This window comes from Chrysemys picta, chromosome 10 (genome assembly GCF_011386835.1).
Source record: "Chrysemys picta bellii isolate R12L10 chromosome 10, ASM1138683v2, whole genome shotgun sequence".
Classification (NCBI taxonomy): domain Eukaryota; kingdom Metazoa; phylum Chordata; order Testudines; family Emydidae; genus Chrysemys; species Chrysemys picta.
In genome coordinates this window covers 51,819,422-51,840,845 of record NC_088800.1, presented here as the reverse complement: position 1 = coordinate 51,840,845, position 21,424 = coordinate 51,819,422, and the positions used below count along the sequence as shown (strand labels likewise).

General features: G+C 45.4%; 1 protein-coding gene across 2 annotated transcripts in view; it reads left to right on the top strand.

Moving 5' to 3' along the window:
- The window catches only part of RAB40C (RAB40C, member RAS oncogene family), a 67,717-nt gene extending 47,270 nt beyond the window's left edge, over positions 1-20,447 (top strand). For both annotated transcript variants that reach the window (XM_005295573.5, XM_005295572.5), the window contains exons 5-7: positions 13,558-13,635; positions 14,834-15,056; positions 17,028-20,447. In XM_005295573.5, the coding sequence (XP_005295630.1) occupies positions 13,558-13,635; positions 14,834-15,056; positions 17,028-17,308 (582 nt within the window). In that variant the 3' untranslated portion in view covers positions 17,309-20,447. The remainder of the gene's footprint in view (positions 1-13,557; positions 13,636-14,833; positions 15,057-17,027) is intronic.
- The last annotated feature ends 977 nt before the right edge of the window (positions 20,448-21,424 follow it).

Genomic DNA, 21,424 nt, shown 5'->3' with positions numbered 1-21,424 from the left:
TAGATAGAGTTGCCAGCCAGCAGGGGGCTTATGTAGCAAGGTACAACTTTGGTCTTCCTCAAAATCTCTGGATTCTGCACAGCTTGTAACTTCCCTTTCCACAGGTGCACCCCTTTTGCTTGTTAAGTGATCCTAAAGGTTGAGTGTAAATAGTGAGTGAGCTGACCTATTAAAAAGCAAAAGGATACTAAATGAAAACCTCTCTGCAGCATGTTAATGCAATTTCCACTGCAACCTCGTAGCATTGTTCTCATGAGACAAGCATTTGTGTGTGAAATTTGGGCACTTTTTGGAGGCTAAGGACAGAAAGCCCAGGGATCCTTCCACTATGTGGCTTGTAATAGAACCTTCACTCAATACTAGTAGCTGAAAGCCTATGCTGTAATTTGTAAAGTCATGTGTAAAAAAAAAAAAAAAAAGGCTGAGAACTTAGAAATTAGGCAGTTACAGACCACAAATCCCTGTAATGATTGCACCTGGTCATATTCTAAACAAAAATAGCTTTTAACCATGTTTGTAGCTGTTTCTATCACTTCACACTGATTCAATAGCCGCTCTAGGATTCAGAGTGACACATAGCGTGACGTTCTTGAAATCATATTATATAGAGGAATAAGGCGATCACTAATTCTAAATTTTAATAGCTGCCAATTTTAATAGCTGCCTTCAGTTTGGTGCTGTCAAAGTTAGACTCAGGACTCATAGTTTGTCAGACCACTCTGTTTTATTAGCACAGCGCTCTGCTAATACATTCAGATAATGTGAGCCTCCATGCAAGATTCAAACAGTCTTATTTATACAGATAAAAGGGTGCGAACTAAACAAAGGGACAGAGAGAGCAAAATTGTAAAATATGCATGGAGCATAATATGCATATCCTGCTTCCTTGTTAACTCTTATCGATCTAAGACTAATGCTTCACCAATTGCCCTTAAGTGGCAAGTTAAGCAGTTAATGTCTGCTTTCCTGCCCCCCTGGCTTGCAGCTTTTCTCATTTCTACTTAAAGGTACATACAGCATTCTTTAATTCATTCTATTTCTTTAATATAATTCATTTCACTTTCACAGTGCCTACTGTCCTTGGTAGTGTAGAATGCACTATGTAGCCTGAACTTTCACTGAAATATTTGTGCAGATCTCAGGGTGCCTTTGTATCGAGACTAAAACATTGCAGAATGATGTCCCTTTAAATAAATTATGCCCACTGTTTCTCATGGAGCTGGCCTCATGTTTCAGGAAAAGGACTGTTCTAGTTTAAACTGCTCTTTAAGAAGCCAAGCAAAGGGATGGGACTGGTTGCATCAGAAGGCTGAATTTGCTGCAAGGATGGGCTTTGGTGTATTAATTTCTTAGCTCCACCTTCTGGCTCTTGAAAAGGATCCTACAGACTTTGCACTAGACTGGCACCTCTGCCCTTTCCTCTGATTGAAAGCTACCATTCACCAAGAGCCGAGTCTCAGGCTCCTAGCTATAAATGCCAAGCATTTGATCTGAGAAGCATCTCCTCTTCAGGGAGGTTTGGACTGTGGTGTGGAGAATGAATGGAGTGGGGAGAGCAAAACCTCTGTGGAAGTTTCCTTAAGAAATTTGGTCCTAATTACCATGGACTGGGAAGCAATCTCAGAATGGGAAGAGAATCTGCCTTGACGTTTCCCTTTCCCATACCATACATCTTCTCATTCAGCCTGAGCTCTGGATTGTGAGAGGAGATTAGTCTGCATTAACAAGAAGGCATCATGTGTTTTGAACACATTGCTGTATCTCCAGATTGCGCACTATCAGCGTTTCTGAGTCACTAGACTTGGTAAACAACATTACACACTTTTATGGGCCACCTCAGTTGGGCACGTGCATTGTTCTTCTGGAAAAAGTCAGTAATTAGAAGTATCAGGATTCAAACCTCATTGTCCAAGATTAGCCAATTTCAGATATTGGACAATGAAGAATAGTCCCTTTTCAGCCTAAGCAAACAAGCCCACCTGACTAAGTGGGGCTTGGCGCCATGGACAAATGATTGGAGTACAGTAGGGCAAGTGACAAAGCCATGCCATCTCCTTTGACAAGGAATAGGTGATTTAACTCACTTGGCTACCTACTGCTTTAAAAAGGTTAAAAGGTTTGTCTAGGCTTGAAGGAAAGCAGTACCAAGTTGCAGGTTTAAGAGCCTAGCCAAAAGGGCTTTAAAATGCTGTAACAGTGATGTAGGCCAGTGGAACATTAGGCTAAATTCTTTAGGCCAGGGGTTGGCAACCTGCGGCACGCGTGCCAAAGACAGCACGCGAGCCGATTTTTGATGGCACACTTCTGCCTGCCGGGGTCCTGGCCCCACTCAGCCCCCCTGCCCACCACTTTCTCCTGCGGGGGCGAGAGGCAGAAGCTTGGTCATGCTGGCAGCCAAGCTCCCCCCTCCCCCACTTCTTCCCCCAACGTGGTGCTTTCCTGCCCCTCCCTCTCCCTGCCGCCGATTAGCTGATCGCCCTTGCGAGGGGGAGTGGGAGCAGAGCCAAGCCGCAGCATGCTTGCTGCTCCAGGGAGGAGGCAGAGAAGAGGTGGGGACGGGGCATATCCCCTCCAGCCCCCTGCCGTGAGCATCCCCACGAGCCAAGCACCCCAACTCCCTGTCCTGACCCCTGAACCCCCCCCACACACAGCCTTCTGCCCTGACCCCTGCACCCCCTCATACACCTCCAGCCCCCGTTCTGACTCCTGCACCCCCCACAGATACCCAGCCCCGCTACACCCATGCCCTGACTCTTGCACCACCACCCCATATCCCCACCCCCACCCTGAGCACCAAACGGGAGCTCCTGCATACACACACACCCGTTCCCACCTGCACCCCCAGTCTGGGATCCCTGCCCTGACCGCTGCACCCCCACACACACACATTCCCAGCCCTCTACCCTGACCCCTGAACTCCCCCCACACAGCCCTCTGCCCTGACCCCTGCACACCCTCACACACCTCCAGCCCCTGTTCTGACTCCTGCACCCCCCCACACATACCCAGTCCCCCCACACCCTGACTCTTGCACCACCACCCCACATCTCCACCCCCACCCTGAGCACCAAACGGGAGCTCCTGCACACACACACACCCCCGCAAACACGCACACATTCCCTCCTGCACCCCCGGTCTGGCGTCCCGGCTGCCGGCCCCTTGCCAGCCGGGGTCCCGCAGGCCCCGCTCAGCCCGCTGCCGAACTAGGTGAACGGAACCCCAGGCCGGCAGCGGGCTGAGTGGGCCGGCAGCGTAAGATCAGCATTTTAATTTAATTTTAAATTAAGCTTCTTAAACATTTTGAAAACCTTGTTTACTTTACATACAACAATAGTTTAGTTATATAATATAGACTTAGAGAGAGAGACCTTCTAAAAAACATTAAAATGTATTACCGGCACGTGAAACTTTAAATTAGAGTGAATAAGTGAAGACTCGGCACACCACTTCTGAAAGGTTGCCGACCCCTGCTTTAGGCTGTGGTCTGAAATGCTGCCTTTGTCTCTTAGTGTTCATTAGTTAAGAATCGTGCGTTTCTCCCTAACTGGGTTGTCATCAGAATTAACAATAGGCTGTTGCAGGCAGTGTTGCCTAGTGGCTAGAACAGGTGACTCTTGGGACATTTGCATTCTAGTCCTAATTCTTCTCCTGAATGAGACATCTACAAGGCACTCCAGCCTATCTGTGCCTCCATTTTCTCATCTGTGAAAGCCTCACTATGGGCTCCCCCCCAGTACTTTAACAGCCTCTTTTTAAGTAGCCCTATACCTGCCCGTGAGCCCCCTGCCAGTTTTTTGTGGTGGTAGAATGTCATTTTTCCTCTCCGCTGTTGGATGAAAGGTGCATACAGACAGGGGAAACTGACTACAAGGAAACAGAAAAGCAGAGTAGTCACAAATGGCAACATTTTCAAGAGCATCTAAGTCCCATTTTCAAAGTGATTTGAGCACTGTGAAACTCAGGGAGATTTAGGTACTCTTGTAAACTTTACCCAAAACCCTGTCAAATACACACACACAATAACCTAACTGGAAATACTTTTGTCTCTAATCTTTTCTGTTAATAGTGACCTTGGATGGTACAAATAATAGTTGCAAACTGTTGTGTGGAATGTGTGATTAAGTTGGTGTCCTAACTTGAACAGCCCCCTATTGCCCCTCCCCATATTTGGGATGGGGAAGATCCAACACCTGTAAATCACAGCCTGGGGCTGTGCATCTGTGTAGTAGGGGCTGCCATTCCTGTCGTAACTGTGCCAAATAGCTCATCACTTGGAATAATTGTCCACTGAGGGTACAGCGCTCTAATCTTTCTGACCTCTCTCCAGCTTGAATTTCTGCATCTACTGCAGAAAGGTCTTCATGGAAGCTATTCTGTAGTACCTCAATGTTCCTAGCCTCTGCTCTCACTACATGAATTTAAATTCTTGAGGCAGGGAAGAATGGGGAAGCGTCACTGAAACCTGTGTGAGCAGCTTCTCGGCAGATGCTGTCAGTGCAGCTCAGGCTTCAGGAATTCAGGCAGAGAAAATAAATAGGGAAGAAGTGGTGTTGATGGCTAACTCAGTTGCTTTCATGTCAGAAGAGTGCTCCTAACAGACAGGCTAGGATGTCTGGAAAAGCAAACTGATCGCTGCCTTCTGGGGCTTGCTTGCTTTTTCCCCACCCTGTCCTTGCATGCTCTTTCTGAATGAAATGGGAGGGTGATGAGGGTCTTCACGCTTGACAGCTAGCTGTTCCAGTTTCTATTTCTCCTTTTTTCTCATGCCTTTTTACAACTTCATCTGCCACTCATGTAACTAAAGGCTGATCTACACTAAGTTGTAAGTCAACCTAAGTTATGCTATGTAAGTTACATAACTGAAGTCGCTGTTATTTAGATCAACATACAGCGATGCTGTGTCAACAGGAGATGCTCTTCCACCGACTTAGTGGGTCTTCACCAGACCTGCTAAATCAACACCGCTGCATCGATCGCAGCAGTGCCAATTTAGCTGTAAGTATAGACAGTCCCTCAGCTACTTAAACCCACCATACTGATTTAACATCTTGGGGCTAGTGAGTTTGGACTGTACATAGATGTTCAAAATCCTCCAAGGTTGTATTCTAGCCAGAAGTGTGAGCAGCTAGCAAAAACCCTCAGTAGACCTGTAATTGTCACTATTAGGGCTCTTGCTAGTTGGCATTTGTACCTAGGCTAAAATGCTCCTGATATTAAAGGGTTAAGTGTGTGAATTAGGCACTCTCACTCTGCCTGGTTAATCTGACTTTTTGTTCGTAACCAAGGTATCAGTTCTGGAATTTCTGGTTTGTTCTTCAGTAGCACCTCTTATTCAAGGATCTCAAAGCATTTTTCTACATAAACATCAGTCAAGCCTCCAACAACCTTGTTTTTACCGCCAACAAGGTGGACATTTATTTCCATCTTATAGATGGGTAAATTGAGGCAGGGGAACTGTGACTGGATCAAGGTGACCAGCAAAATATCACAAAGTCAAGAACAGAATCTAGGGATCAGGATACCTTGTCCTCTACTCCATCTGCTAGAGTAGACCACATACTAAAGAAAATAGACTTTGCCCAGAAGAGAAATAGCCAGCAGTAGCATACCTTAAGGCATCTGACTGCCTCTGAACTGATCCATGTTAAGCCTGCCATGGTGCAGTTAGCAAGCACCGCCATGGTTTCACCATATTTGAATAATTGTAGGATATGGGGCAGTGTCCACATTGCAGTTGTAATTGTAGGAGATTGCATAGGGGCCAGCTGATTACTGTTTGATTTTTAAATTTGTTTGCAACCTAGTGCGTGTCATAGCATTTCTCGGGGCTTAAAGCAAACAACTTGAGCAAGGGCCTGCTATCATTGTACACTTTCACATCTCTGACAGTAGTGCAAATACAACCTAGTCTGCCAGATCAGAGTGACCTGGGAAGCATTTTGATAGCAGTAACTTTTGAGGCACATAACTGGGCACGAAGCATGAACAAACCAGCTTCATTAGCTGAATTTTCAGAATTCTGATCAGCTGAGATCTAATAACAATCAGTAGAGCGCCAGTCTTCCCCTCCCTTCTGTAACCAGGGAGTTGGCACTCTAAACTGGCTTCTTGTTCATGGCACATCTTGTGTGACGCTCTCACTTGGGACCCTCTGATGCCTGTGAAGATCAGATTCCGCTTACACTAATGAGCAGAAATTGCATCCTGTTAGGAAATCACCAGTCCTTTAGAAATGCAAATCTTGGTTTTGAAGTTGTTTTATTTGCATGCGTTTGTATTAAAAATAATGTCCGACATTCAGGGGGATGACTTAATACAAAGTAGTTGTTAATGTTGTTTAATTAACTGTTGCAGTGTCGCATACAGTACACATAGCATATTTAACTGTGTTTAAGATGGTGCAGAAATCTATATGCCATTTTGTCTTCTAGTCTTTTGCCCTTTTCTATTGTAAATCATTTCTAGTCTGACGCTCACAACTAGTGTTCCTAAGCTTGTTATAAGAGTCGTAGGGAGTAAATAACATTGCAGCAATCATGTGGCTCTTTCAAATATTGGATAGTTTCTAGTCTGGGGAGGAGCCATTCTTTTCAGCACCCTTGTGGATGCCAATAACTAAACTTGTTTCCACAGACACTGTGGAGACTCGACCAACCATCCTTCACATTGGCTGTAATACACAGAGGTTCAAAGAATGTGCTACAGAAATTGTTCCAGACAGCTGTCTGCAGTTCATTTTTAATATGCATTCTAAGATTATTCCATGGGCAGCCTGGATCGGAGTCTCCAAGCTGCAGCCATAACACAATAAAAATATTGCTGAGCTCTGCCTAGTAACAACATTTCTGATCAGTGGCCTGTTTACCCAGTTGATGGTTTAACAGTATTTGGTGGGATACTGGAATTTTTGGCACCTTTTGCTGTTTCTCAGATGCTGGCTGTGCTCTGCCTTACAGCTGGTTAGATCCCAGCAGATCTATGGGTTGTGTCAATCACTCAACTCAAGCCAAGGTGAGAGGAGGGGGCAAAGGACAAAATGTAACTGCTCTGGTTGCAGTAAATGCCTTCAGTCCTCCAGTTCGGAGGATTTTTTCTACCCAAGTTTAATGCGACTTCCCCTGAACCAGAGAGAAGGATAGGTGCTGTTCCCAGCCTTCCTTCCCAGCAGCCTTCTAGGGAGAGGGTTGCTAATGAATATCAAACTCTAGACAATTTACTATTAAATAGAATGCACCTGGGTTAAGCTGAGGCCTTTTGCAATCACATAATTTCCTAGTGCCTTGTTTTTCTCTTTGTTCTCTTGTATTTTTCTCTCTCGAATAATCTCAAAAGCTTGTTTTCCAAGCCACAATTTGCTCACTCATTAAATACTCAAAACACCATAGCAGAAATAACATGCATTGCACTGGTAGCCAGAACAAACACCCTGTCAAGACTTCATAGATCCTCACTCTTCAGTAGGCCCAATCTAGTCATCTCTAGCTAATGCAGTAGCAGCAGCTCTCCCTGGGACTCTGATTCCCCTGCCATTACTGCACTTTCCTGCTGCCTCCTCTTGGTTATGCAGAAATACCTTTTGGTGGTCGAGTGAAAATCAGCTTTAACTTCAGCACAGTTAAAATGTTTTAAAAATAAATGTGTAAGCACACTGCTTTATTATACAATAACAAATGACCATTCCTTTTTCATTGCATGTGTGTGCACATATACATGACATGGACACTTCCACTTAATAGAGAGGGAGAGAGACAAGCACACATTCATTCTTTGTGTTGTATTGGTGATACGTACGCATGCCAAAAAGCCGAGCAGAACTTCATTTTCAAAATGCATCAGAAAATGTGGAACGAGGCAGGCTTAGGAATGCATCAGCCTCCTTCCATCTGAAATGAAGGTGAGTGAATGGATTGTGCAGGATAGGTAAGAAGGATGACCCATTGGCTAATGTACTGCCTTGGCAGTGAGGAGATCAGGGTTCAGTTCCCACCACTTCCTATGTGACCTTGGACAAGTCACTTAATCTCCCTGTGCCTCAATTTGCTCATCTGCAAAATGGGGTTAATAACAATCTTTTACCTCTGAGGAGCACTATTAGGTTACAGACCCTTTTTTTGGTGAAGTGTACGATGATGAGAACCATACAAGTACCTAGAGTGACAGACTAGACTACTACTTCTGATTAGCAAATAGTTGCACACTATGGCATTCTTCTGTTATTTAAAGTAACCTAAGAAATTCCATACAGAACATTATTTAGTGCGGTTATAAGTTGGAAAAGGGAGGCATTCAGTGAAGCAATGTCTAAGTTAGGATTGCCTGTGCAGCTCTATCCCAGGTCCCATTTGCATGTGTGTGCATAATAATATGATTCTCACTATTTTTTGTTCCAAATGAACAGTGAGTGAAACAGGGTTGTGTAATAAACTAAGCTAGTTTCAAAAGCACACCTGCCGAACTCATTGCATGGTCTGTAGGGTGTCAGGCGTCGGGCAGAACAAAAGATAGGATTTAAAAAAAAAAAAAAAAAGGTGCCTCGTGCAGACAGTAACATGCATCCTGTGCAGAAAAAAAGAGTGTGCTTATTCTATCCTTATGCACATACTGGGGAATGGTGGCAGAGTGAAGGGTCACAGACAGCCTTAACTTTGGTATTTCTTGATTTCTTGGTGTGTTTCACACTTGGCAATCTAAACTCCAGTCCACGTGTGCATGGAATTATAATATAAAGTACCTGTGTTGACAGTGGAGGAATACTTACTTCTTTCTTGAAGTCAAAGCAAGTATATAGCCTTGATCTTTCACTCAGCTACTGATAGTTTGGCACAATCTTCCTGGTGATGTATTGCATTGATGCACAATATTCCTCTTTGGAGCTGCCGTCCAAGATCTCCTTAGAGTGCTTAAATATGCTATCCTACAGCATATGTCTGGCAGAAAGATTCTCTTGACAAATTAGACCTCATGACGTTTCTACTGGCTAAGGGAATTTTGTCCACAAGTAAACAAGACAGCTGCATAATGTCTTCTATCTAATTGGTTTGCAGTTTAATCTTTTTTTAAAAAGAAATCCCACTTTCTGCTTCATAAAGGAAAAGTTGTTTTCTCTTTTGGCTGCCTTTATTTATGAAGAAATCATGGAAAACCCCAAACCCTGTATGTTTACTTTGGGAGCACCTTAATTTTTATCTTCTCTGTTTTAGTGGTTGACTCCATAGAAGGCCACAGAACTGGAGTGATTTTTTTTTTTTTATCCTTACTTGATAGGAACTTTGCAAAATTGTTGAAGAAAATTTTTCTTTTCTGCCCCCTCCTCCATACATACACTTTCTCGATCTCACTGCCCACTCAGGTGATTGTAAATAATGCAGATGGTGGTGATTTTTAACAACTTTCTCATGGCCTTATGCTTTGGCACACTGGGCCTTGGATATTTCTGCAGGCAACAGAAATTCCCCATTAGTGGAAACTAATGAAGAGGAGTGGGCAGGCTTTGTAGACAACAGAAGATGCTATGGATCAGGGCTATTGAACTGTATAGAAAGGGGAATTTAGAGTTGCTTTGAGAGGCATTGAAGAATATAGTAAAAACTGGCCAGGCCTTAGCCCTTCCTCCACCCCACCCCCGAAACTCTCTTCATAAGCAAGGAAACCTTTTTAAAGGGAAGCCCTTTGTGAAAACACATGTTCTGCTGCACTCAGCATATGTTTTCCTTGTGCTATCCACAACTACAGAAGGGAGGTAAATATTGCAACTGCTTTATAAAATGGCTGTCAAATTTTGACTAAACTAGACAATAACAGTGGTACATGGTACAAATACTGACATAGCTAGAATGCCCCAGCAGGCATTACTCCAGTGCAGTGGTTCCCAAACAGGGGTACGTGAACCCCTGGGGGTTCGTGAAATGTTACAGGGGGTTCTCGGGGGAAAAATTCCCTAATGGTGGACAGAGCTGTCCCTAGGGACCCCGGGCAGCACGGGGCCAGCAGCCCGGAGCCCCTGGACTTCCAAGAGCTAAGCAGATCAAAGCAAGCATCTCTATCACACCGAGGAGATTTCAGAGTAGCAGATGTTAGTCTGTAACTGCAAAAAGAACAGGAGTACTTGTGGCACCTTAGAGACTAACAAATTTATTTGAGCATAAGCTTTCATGGTGCCACAAGTATTCCTGTTCTTTTTACTGAGAAGATTTAAACTTCAAGACTCCTTATAAGAAATGGAAAGGGAGGTGAATATTTTTTGCTGTTTTTAAAATTAAATAGGCAGCTAGTATTGTTTTTAAAATTATTATGAAGAACAAGTTTAAGCTTTGTTGTAACGTGCATTGTTTGCCTGGACTGCTCAAGACCTGAATGCTTGTGTAGGAAGAACTCTTTGAGTTGGCTTCTTAAATACCTTCCTGCTGTTTCACATCTGATACTCCTTGATGAAACATAAGTCTTGTCTTATAACAGGCTTATTCAAAGTGATACAAGCTACGAAAGTGAGATCTTGAAAGTGTTGCCATTTTCATAATATAATAAAAATATTGTAATGATAATAATTAATATTAGTGTGTAATAAACATCTCATAAAAACAAAATTTATGTTTCCAAGATCACTGCTTTTATAATTTATACTCAGGTAAAGGATAAAATCCCTGGAAATATTAGTTTTTAGGAGGGGGTTCGTGAGACTTGACATTTTAGTGAAAAGGGGTTCACGGGTTATTTAAAGTTTGGGAACCACTGCTCCAGTGTAATCCAAACCACATGCTCTGCTCCTGCCCTGGGAGAACAGGAAGGAAAATCCCACCCCCTCCCTATACAGCTTTGTACAATTGACTTGGTGCATTATGGGATTTTGTTTAAAGTATTGGACATAGAACAAGGATACTGGAAGACTAGGTGGAGTAGCGGTCTGATCTAGTACAGTAAATCCTGTGCTTCTAACTGAATGAAGCACTAATTTTGTGCAGTAGCACCAGTAACTCCCCTGGTCTGTTGGAATATGTCAGTGCAGTCTTCAAAACTTCACTGTACTGCTTACAGATCCAGGGTGGAGGGTGCGGCAAGACTCTTCTCACTAAAGGGCAAGTTTTGATTTGGGGCACACCCTTAACTCCAACCCCAGACCTGACTGTCCTTTGGGGACATCAGCTGCATTTGCTTAGAAGCCTGGCTACACTATGCCTGCTGCAAGACCTGAATTTTGTAGCCTGGACCTGTTTGTTTTGCACTTACATTGGCCTCTGACCATTTGTATCAGTGCTGGGTTTTTTTTTCCTTATGATGTAGTTATTTCCAGCTGAGCCTCTGTGTCATAACAATGTTGGTTCATCTGTTCCTACTCTAGTTCCAATCACTATCTTCCATTGTGACTCTTCCTATGCAACCCAGTTACAATAACAGTAGCAGTGGAGCTGTAGGAGCAGATTACCTTGAACTTCCTGTTTTCATTCAAATACCCTTGGTGAGAAAGGGAAGAGAGAGAGAGAACAAATAAAGTAGAAGCGTTTGAAAGCACTAGCATCAGGCATTAGCTGCCCTTTAAGAAGAATTTCTGCATCATTTACATGTCTACTCACTTTCTGGTAAATGCTTTGAAACCAGAGGTGGTAAAATGTGTGCTTGTAGGGTCAGACACATCGCTTGGTGCTGGGAGTACAGGAAAGCCTGGAACTGGACAGATTCAGTAAGAAACACTAATCCGGGTTTTCTCTAATATGTTCCACCGTATCGCTATGGCCTCATTATATAGTAGCTGCCATTAAAAAGGCAAGATTTGCCCAACAGATACCACACAGCAACCATTATTGCTTCCAGATCAAAGTAAAGGGCAGGAAATGTGATATTTTAGCTACTAGGCGGTAACTGTTAGCAACTGGTAGCTTTTTGATGGTGATCGTTGTAACTTCAATGGACTACCTGGAGCTAAAAGCAGCATTGTGTAGCTACCTACCTAGCCAATCCATTGCAAGCAGCAGGCTGTTGCAGAACATGAGAACAGTAATTCTGCCCTTTCCTCGGATGAAATAGTTCACGCTTTTATTTTTGAAAGAAGGGACAGATTTCTTTAGGATGTGTGTTCTCATCAGCTGTTGGTGACTGGGATGCTTTTAAATGCAACACTGCCTGCAGTTAACCTGAGATTCTTCCCTCTGGGCCATCTTTAGTCTTCTTCGTAAGCTTTATATTCTCTGTTTTGACTCTAATGCTTTTACCTTTTGATGATATATCTTCCACGGCTGGCTTCTTTTCACAATTGCTGTCTCCCACCACTAAGATGGCCTTATCGCAACCTAAACATAAACAGGATGTCTTGCAAAGTGAACTCCTTCGGCCCAGATGTGTGGCCTGGTCCTTTGAATCTTCAAAAATAGCTAGAGGTTACTCAGTGTAAATATCCAAAGGGATTGTCAACAAAGTCACCTTCTCTCCCATCACGCGCAGTTACATTTATATCTACCACCTTATTTGCTTTCTTTTGTCGCAGCCTCAGGGACAAGGCATGAGCTTAAAAATTGTCTTCCTTTTGGAAAACCAAAGGTCCATTAAATGAAGGTTGCTCTGCTCTGACTGCAGGACTGATGAAGCTTTATGGTGAACTATCAAAAATGAAACTGAGCTGTAAAACTTCTCTAGAGAAGGTAGTATACGCACCAGCCCCAGGCTCAAAGCTAAGACACTAGCACTGTATAAAAAGCATTCTCTGAACTTGTATATGACTTATTTAATGTTCTCTAGTACAGCAAAGTCTTGCAAAGCCATGCCTGTCTGTCACAGGCATTTATAGTGCCCTCATCGTCATTGTAGTTAGGTGCCATCAGCAACCAAAAGATCAAGACAGGGAGCCCATTCATAAAAGCCAAAAGAGTAACCTAGGGAATATCCCGATGCCTGATTTGTCCCATGTGGATGCAGCCAGAATAGTGATCTGTCCTGCACACAATGCACAAGTGGCAGTTGTTTGGGAGCTTCCACAGTACCATGTCTTATTTAGTCTAGTCCTTCACTTTCCTGATTGGTGAATTCACTCAAATGTAAAGTTTTCTCCACTGAAAGAAAGGCTGGACAAAGAGTGAAACCCATTCTTGGCAAAATAAGTGCAGGCAGTGTGCTAGATGTGCTGTACTGGTTTAACTTTATCAGCTTTGTTGCCAACATATCTTCAAGTGAAGTTGTTCTGTGTAAAAATGACTCTGTTTCTGTTTCAGATATTCCATTTAAACATGCTACTGGGCAACTCCTTCCCCCTATTCCCCAAACTGCTAGTCTTGTAAACATGCCTCCTGGGCTGGTGTGTCAGTCCACTGTGTTCATCCTTGCTCATATGTCCTCAGTCATAATAAAGACTGCTGTCGGAAGTCAAAATAGAATTGGCTGTCTTCCCCAGGGCAGTTTACAGTATCCCCATACTTTAAACTCAGAGGACCAAGGTAAACAGTCTTTAGCGTCTCGTGCTGAGTGTCAGTTTCTTTCAGTTGAAAAATTCAGGGGAGCGGGTCTTTCCAGCTGCATCTCACTTTCAGTTTGCATAGCATGAAATTCACCAGGCTCACATTCGTTTCCATGCAGGGAATTCTCTTGGTGTATGACATCACTAACCGCTGGTCCTTCGATGGGATAGACCGCTGGATAAAGGAAATAGACGAGGTAAGTGTGACACTGCAGCTTGTTTAGGATGTGTTCATACAGCATCTATCACAACAGGGCCTGGTGTGACTACAGTAATATAAACGCTGCAGCTTCTGGTGCCAGCACAGAAATATCACCGTGCTGTGAAAGTGGCAGGTCTCCTTGGATGCTGAATAGCCTGTTGATGCTGACACCTCTGATTTTACTAAGCCCCACAGATGGCACTTGCTGGAAAGCAGAGATTACAAATATAATCAAAAGAGACAAGGTAGGTGAGGTAATAGGATCTTTTATTGGACCAACTTCTGTTGGTGGAAGGGACAAGCTTTCGAGCTTCACAAAGCTCTTCTTCAGGTCCAGGAAAGGCAACCAGAGTATCTGTGGGCTTGTCTACGCTGAAAACGCTGCAGCCGCACAGCTGAAGTGCTTCAGTAAAGATGGTACCTACACTAATGGGAGGGATTCTGGTGTTGGCATAGGTAATCCAGAGTTGAATTCCAAAAAGCGGTAGCTAGGTCAACATGAGAATTCTCCCGTCAACCTAATGCTGTGGATTTTTCGCACCTCTGAGGACTGTAGGTTATAGTGACCTAATTTCCTAGCATAGACCAGGCCTGGGCTAACTACAGATTGGGGCAGACTGTTCAGCATAAGGGGTTCACATACACTGTAGGAGGCCACTTAAAATGAAATGAGCAATTGAGGGTTAGCAGGCAGTAGGTTGTGTTACAAACGGTTGTAATGAGCCACAAAACCAAGGTCTGATGCAGAGGAGTTGAAATCCCTGCTGTGTCCAGGAGACCTTTTGGGGGGAAAGGAGGACTACCCTGTGGAAAGGAATTACTTGCAATTCCCTAGTCAGAGAAGAAAGAAAAGCCTCTATCTTGCTATCCGCTTCTACCAGGCTAAAACTGTGCAGGCAATGGGGAGCAGGATATCCATACAGCTGAGTTGTGGGCCTGTTAACCAAGGAATTCTGGGCAATGCCCTGTAAAATCATGAGAGGAAAGGTCTGAAATGGAATAATCTGTATGAGGAGTCCCTGCTTAGACACCAGCGTTTATATCACAGTGGCCAGTCCCAGCAGAGGCAGTTTTGCTTCCTCATGTGCCCTTTGATACTGTAAGCTAAGCAGCCCACTAGGTATAGTCTGTGTTCACTGGTGTGTCAGTGAGTTTGATGCTCTTTTCTAAAGATGAACCATGTTCTTTTAAAGCATGCTCCAGGTGTCCCCCGGATTTTGGTTGGAAACAGGCTTCACCTAGCCTTCAAGCGACAGGTGCCCACGGAGCAGGCCCGTTCCTACGCTGAGAAGAACTGCATGACATTCTTCGAGGTCAGCCCACTGTGCAACTTCAATGTGACCGAGTCCTTTACGGAGCTGTCTCGCATCGTGCTAATGAGGCATGGCATGGAAAAGATCTGGAGACCTAACAGAGGTGAGTGGAGACCTGCTCTTGCTGTGCTGATGAGGTGCTCTGTGGGCAGAAGAAACTGCCCACATTGAAGGGGTGGGAGTTTGCCTTCCTGCTCAGAAGAGGCAGTATTTAATAACCATCTGGGGACTTCACAAACACAAAGTGCCTCAGTCCCCACCCACCTCTGCGAGCTCGGTAAAAAGTATCCCTGCTTCACACAGAGAAACTGAGGCACAGAAGGTAAGTAGTGTGCCTCCAGTCACAGAATCAGTTGCTATCAGAGCTGGGAATAGAACCTAGGAGACTGGACTCAGTCCCCTGCTCTAACCACTGGGCCATGCTGCTGCTGTATTCTAGCACACCTGTGTGACCACTCCGACCTGTGGTGATTCACTAGCTGAACTCACTTTGTCTGACGTGGCAGCCCACTAGTATCAGTTCAAGCCAGAGAAGGTTTGAGTAATCCACTCCTGAATTTCCAGTGCTACAGGCCCCTTTGCTCCATATATATAGTCAGTGTGGTGAGCTTAAAAGAAGAGGCATCTTAGTTGGCCTGTGGTGCAGGGTTGTGTGTGCGTGAGCTCAGTCCTTTGATAGGCTGGGGGAGAAGTGGCACTTGGCTGCTGGCTCTACTCCAGGTGAGGCTCGTTCCACCCTCTTCCAGATGGGGGGGGGGGGGGGTAGCTGCAGTGGAGGTAGCAGGGATTGTTGGTACGCAGTGCCCTGGGGAGGAAGAAATAGTCTCTTCCCCTTTTACGGTGGCACATTTTCTCCTGCAGATGTGGGGGGTGGTGAATGAACCTAGGTATCCAAGTGTGAGCCAGGTCCCATTATCTTAGACACTCTCCCCTCTGTCCTGGGCACTGACTAGCCATCACTGAAGTGCTGGTGCGTCAGCCAGAAGGGATGAGAGAGTCCTTCTCTGCCAAGGCAATGGTCAAGGTCCCTGTAGCTGGGCCTGCTGGCACACTGCTGTTTGATGCATATGGAGTGCCAGTGAGATACTAGCGGGGATTCAAACACAAATCTTACTGGAGGCAGAAGGCAATGCTGCTGCAGTTTCTGCAGGGAGATACCTTGCTCTGCGGTGAAAGCTTTCCCTGCATTGAGAGCCAGCATACACAGCTGGCTTGATTTAAAGATCGAGCCAGTCTAGTCACTCTGTTGCCCTGCAAAACAACGGTGAGAATTTAAAGCTGAAGTCTTCTGTGCGCTGCAAATCTATCCTGAACGCCTTCCATGGATAGGGTCTACAATCTTCACAAGCTTCTTGTTCCCCATGCATAGCACTGCTTCATGGCTTTGCAGGCTCAGTCCTTGGGCAGACTGAAGATAGGAGTGTGCCCCCGTGTGGCCAGCTGTAAGGAAATCCCGCACGAGCTGGGGCATTCACAAAGCAGTGTCACATGCTTTTTACACTGAATTCATGGAAATAAGGGCTTTCTCGGAGAGGCTGAGTCTTGCTCTAGCTGTATGGGGCTGGCAGTTCTGCTGGATGGTGGGGTCAGAGTTCAGAAGAGCCTGCCCCTGGGCTTGTACAGATTGAACAGGTCCCAAACAGGAATGTGCTCTGCCTCGCCCCAGCAAGGCTGTTGCCTTCCTCCAGACCACGTCTGCTCTTTGTATCTTGGAGTGGGAAGAAGGGGGCTGTGCAACTCAACTGCCAAACAGTTTGCAAATACTGACTAAATGAGGCCTCGCAGCACTGTATGGGTGGGGGGGCGGGAAGGATTGATTATTCTGCTGATGGTTAAACTGAGGTTTGGAAGCAGAGCTCAGAGAACTTGGGAGTCCTGTCTCCTAGTTCCTTGTTTTCACCATCAGATCTGCAGTCTCTAAGGCACCATATTGCCACCACTAGTTTCTCGCTCCCTAAGAAATGGGTGATGTACAGTGCAGGCGAGATGTGCAGCAGGGAAAGCTCTCTCCCTGGAGGCACCACCTGGGTGTCACTTGCCCTCTGACCGTGCTTGATTCTTTCTCTCCCGACAGTGTTCAGCTTACAGGACCTCTGCTGCCGTGCAATAGTCTCCTGCACACCGGTCCACCTCATTGACAAGCTGCCACTGCCTGTCACCATCAAGAGCCACTTGAAATCCTTCTCCATGGCCAATGGAATGAACGCGGTGATGATGCACGGCCGGTCATACTCCTTGGCTAGCAGTGGGGGCGGGAGCAGCAGCAAAGGTAACAGCTTGAAGAGATCCAAATCAATCCGCCCGCCGCAGAGTCCCCCACAGAACTGCTCACGCAACAACTGCAAGATCTCTTAGCAAGACTGTAACGCTGTGAGCTCCAAACAGACCCACCCACTGATGTACAGATGTTTACACACGTAGCCCTTTTCAATAGGATCCTTTTGAACGTTCCTGGGTCACTTTTTTGATGACATGCATAGCTTTGGAAAACGAGTTCAGCTTAACGTTCAGACCATCATATCGACTGGATCCCACATCGCTGGTAAAGGGGACTGTGCCAAGTGAACCTTCAGGAATGCTTTGGGATTTTCCTTAGTCTGGGTGGAAAACTCAGCAGCTGCTGGCATGGGGGAGGGACAAGCTCGTCCAGTCTTGGCAGAGGAGGGGATTTAGCGGAAGATCAAGAGGCTTAGGGGGTGGTCAAGGGAGAATCTGTGCTGCAACTGTAACTCTTGAACTCCCAGATGCATTGCTGGTGCGATAGTGAACAGTGGACTTCTAAGAATAAACGGGGCATAAGATGATGGCAAATTCTACCTGGACTTTAACCTGCCATTGACAAAAAAGAGGCAAGAGTTGGCCAATTGGGAATCTGAAGGAAGCAGTCCTGCTTGCCTTTCACTTATTTATATAAAAATTATATAGCGAGATCACACTTCTTTTTTTTTTTAACTTTTTTTTTTTTTTTTAACTTTTAAAGAAGCAGTCAGGGAAAATTTTATGCAGCCATGTAAATAGAAGCATGGGACCTCTGTTTGCAGTGCACCAGCTAAGGGGGAGGAAGGGAGAGGGGGATTTTAAGGTGAATATCTACAAACACTTTGGGGGATTGTACAAACAGGATTGCTCTGCGTTGGTTTGTTTTAAATACTATCTATGCGAAAGGAGAGAGCGATTTGTATGCTACGTTCTGGATCCTTCCTTTTCTGAACATTCCTGGTAACAAGGGTGAGGGCCTAGGAGGGGGCTAGGATTTAAATGTAATGGCGGGGGGGGGGGTGCAGAGGCTGATTGTACTCACTTAAACCAAAACCCAAATAGAGTTGCAGCTGTGAGGCTGCCATGGCCTGCAGGAGCCTGAAGACAAAGGTTCTGTCAGACCAAATATTAGAGACCCAAAGGTCAGCTGGTACCAGGTTTATTTTCCCATGACAGGCAGCATCTTCTCATGTGAGGGTTGTTGATCAGTGCTGGCCTTGAGGAGCTGCAGGCATACAAGTAAAACACTTCTGCTGGGCCTGCAGTGAAGAGAAACACACAGCTTGATCACAAGCTACCCTTCTGGGGTCACTGTTCCTTCCCCCATCCTCCCCAGTACTGCTATTTATCCCTCCCACTCTTCTGGGCCATAAGGTCAACCCCCTAATAGGCATGGAGACTTTGAGCAGGCCCTGAATCCAGGGTCCTTTCTGCACCTGTAAATACCCACTTCACCTTTCCAGGGAACATCTAATCTTCTAGCACTGCCCATGGCTCCTCTTCTAGATGGGGGCAGGAGAAGGGAGAACACATTTCACACTGGAGTGTGGCATATTAGAACTGATCAGGACTGGAGCACTACTAGCCATTCTAAGTGGTATTAAAATGCCACCTTGCTAGTCTGGAGTTTGCCTGCATTGGATGACCAAGCAAAGCTATCTTGCTGTGCCCTCAGACAGCCATGATTGCTGTTCAGTGGCAGGAAAACGTGAAGGGAAATGCATTGGCTTGTTTTTATTGTCACATAGGTTTTCACAGCTTCTAGAGCAAGCAATCTCTCTCGTTGGCAATGTGCTTGGGATCGGCATGTGATGTTAGAGAAATCCCATCTAGGACAATAGCAACAGCTTCCCTTACTTAGTCCCATAGTAGCAGGACTTTTAACTTTCCACTAGGGCTTTCAGCAGAAGTAGTGCCCAGTCCTTGTTAAGCTAGAGAGGCTGATTACAGTTCGATGCGAGTTCAGTCATAGGTGAGCGAGACCAAGACCTGGTGACAGGTTCTTGTAGGCCATCAGGATGTGTAGTTTTTCAGTGGCTTTCAGGATGGTCTAACTGTATGAACTGCTTTTGGTTGCTCTGTTCTGCCTCCATTATACCTCCCTCTTTATTGGGAAACTAAAACTGGCACGTCTGCTCTAAGATGCTGGTGCTCTACTGTTACCGCCTGTCTCCCATTAGCAGCAGTTCCCCAAGACCAGGCTTAGTCTGTCACCCTAAAGCAGCTTGTTACATGGGCAGGATGAAGCTGTTGCGTTTCCTGCACGGCTGACCACCCACTCTGTTCAAGCAGCAACTAAAAGACGGGTGGCAGAGAAATGGCACAGCCCCTTCCCACAGCAGCACTCCCTGCTGTGCTTTTCCCTTCCTTCCCTGACAGGGTCTGGAGACGAAGGAGTTTCTGCACTCTCTCAAACCCCAGAGGACAGATTTCACAGATAGCCCAGCTGCAGGGCAATAAACCGGGCCACCAACGAAGCTCAAATGAGGGAGAAGGAGAAAATAAACCAAGGGCTGGGGGTGTCTTTTGTGGCCGTGATTCAGACTAAGAACTAAAGCTGTAGTCAAGTTCAGTGCCGTCACGGGGAAGCCAGGGGATTTCTAGAACCTGCCAGCAGTACTACACCCACTGCTCCATGTCACTCAACAGGGAGCAGAAGCAGCCAGGCAGCCTAGGGATATATGGCTAACAGGTGATGGGAGGCAGAACACACCCCTATCCATCAGTGTAAAACCCTCTTTGAATTTGGTTTCCGTTAGACAGTTAGTTGTGGCAGCCCCTCAGCAGCCTGTAACTCACCTGTGTTGCCTCTTCCATATCTAATATCTGATACACGCAGCTGGCGTGGGGAGGAGATGGAAGATTCCGTTCTGCATGTCTAGAAACTCTTCCAACTACCGGTGGATGGTTTATCCCCTACAAATAAACCCTCTCCCATCTCGTCTCCCACTGTACATTTTCCCCTGTACAATCTCAGCAAATCCTGTCCAGAGGAAAGATTCATTGATCTGGAATGTCTGCTGATCAAAACTGAACTCATCTTGTTTTCTTCATTTGAAAAGAAAGTGGTTCTCGCATCTGATATCAACACTAGTCTTTAGCTGCTGTCTGACACTCGGACCATTCCAATGTTATTTTGGACTCTTTCTTTTATTCCTTTGTACAGTCAATGTTGTTCAACTGATATACATGTTTTGTTTTATATAAATTAAAGTCTTTTGTTGTTTTAAACTACCAGGCGGGATCTGGACAATTATGTCAGTTTCAAGTAGGGCTGCGGTTTTAGGTCTTTAAGCGGGTTTTTCTGGGGTTGCTCAAGGATGGGGGTGGGATGTGGCAGGGTTCATGGTGATTGGGAACTTGCCGAAGGGGGGCCCTTATACCAGTGTTCCCAGGATTGCCCTTCCCAGCCATTCAAAAATCATGAGATTTGGCTTACAGATTATGAGATTTCAATTCACATTTGGTTCTAGTCTTTGTCTTTTGGTGTTTTGACCCTTTTAGGGGTCATTTTTCAAACATGTCTAGTCTCCAAAACTTGTTGTTTTTAATGGAAGCAGAGATTCTCCCATAATCACATGACTTCAGGGGCTGGTGCTTAAAGAAAAACATTGATTCTCCTGAGACTTGTGAGAAAATCACAACAGTTCGCAACGCAGGTGTGTAAACCCCACGTCAAGCCCACATAAGCTCTGACTTATGTTGGTTACAAGTGTTGTAAAACTCACCCTGTGCAGCTACGTCAGTTGCTGGCCACCAGAGCTTCAATCCCAGGTAGGGACCTACTTCTGCTTTGTTACATCTGGGGGAACTCTCTGATACCTATAATGGAGAGCAGAGTTTGGCATATACTATCCAAATTGGAGTAAGCTGCTAATGAAATTGGTATAAAGATGGATTCAAAGTGAATTTCGAAAGCAAGCTATAGACGAAGAGGAGGTGCTGTCTTGTGACTTCATAGTTTGCCTCACTTTCTGTTTTTGTGTGACTGCAAATACTGCAGTCACTACACTCCAGAGTGAACAGGGGCAATCACAGAGATGGGGTCACAGAGCATGCCGAGGCCCCCAGCTAGAAGAATGGCCTGTATGGTCCTCACTGGGGATGAGGCTCCTAGATCCCAGAGAAGCAGTCACTTTTGGGAAGAGGGACAGCTTCTCTTGGCCTAATTCTCTTCTTATTCACCCCCTAAGGAAGCAGGGGATACTGGCC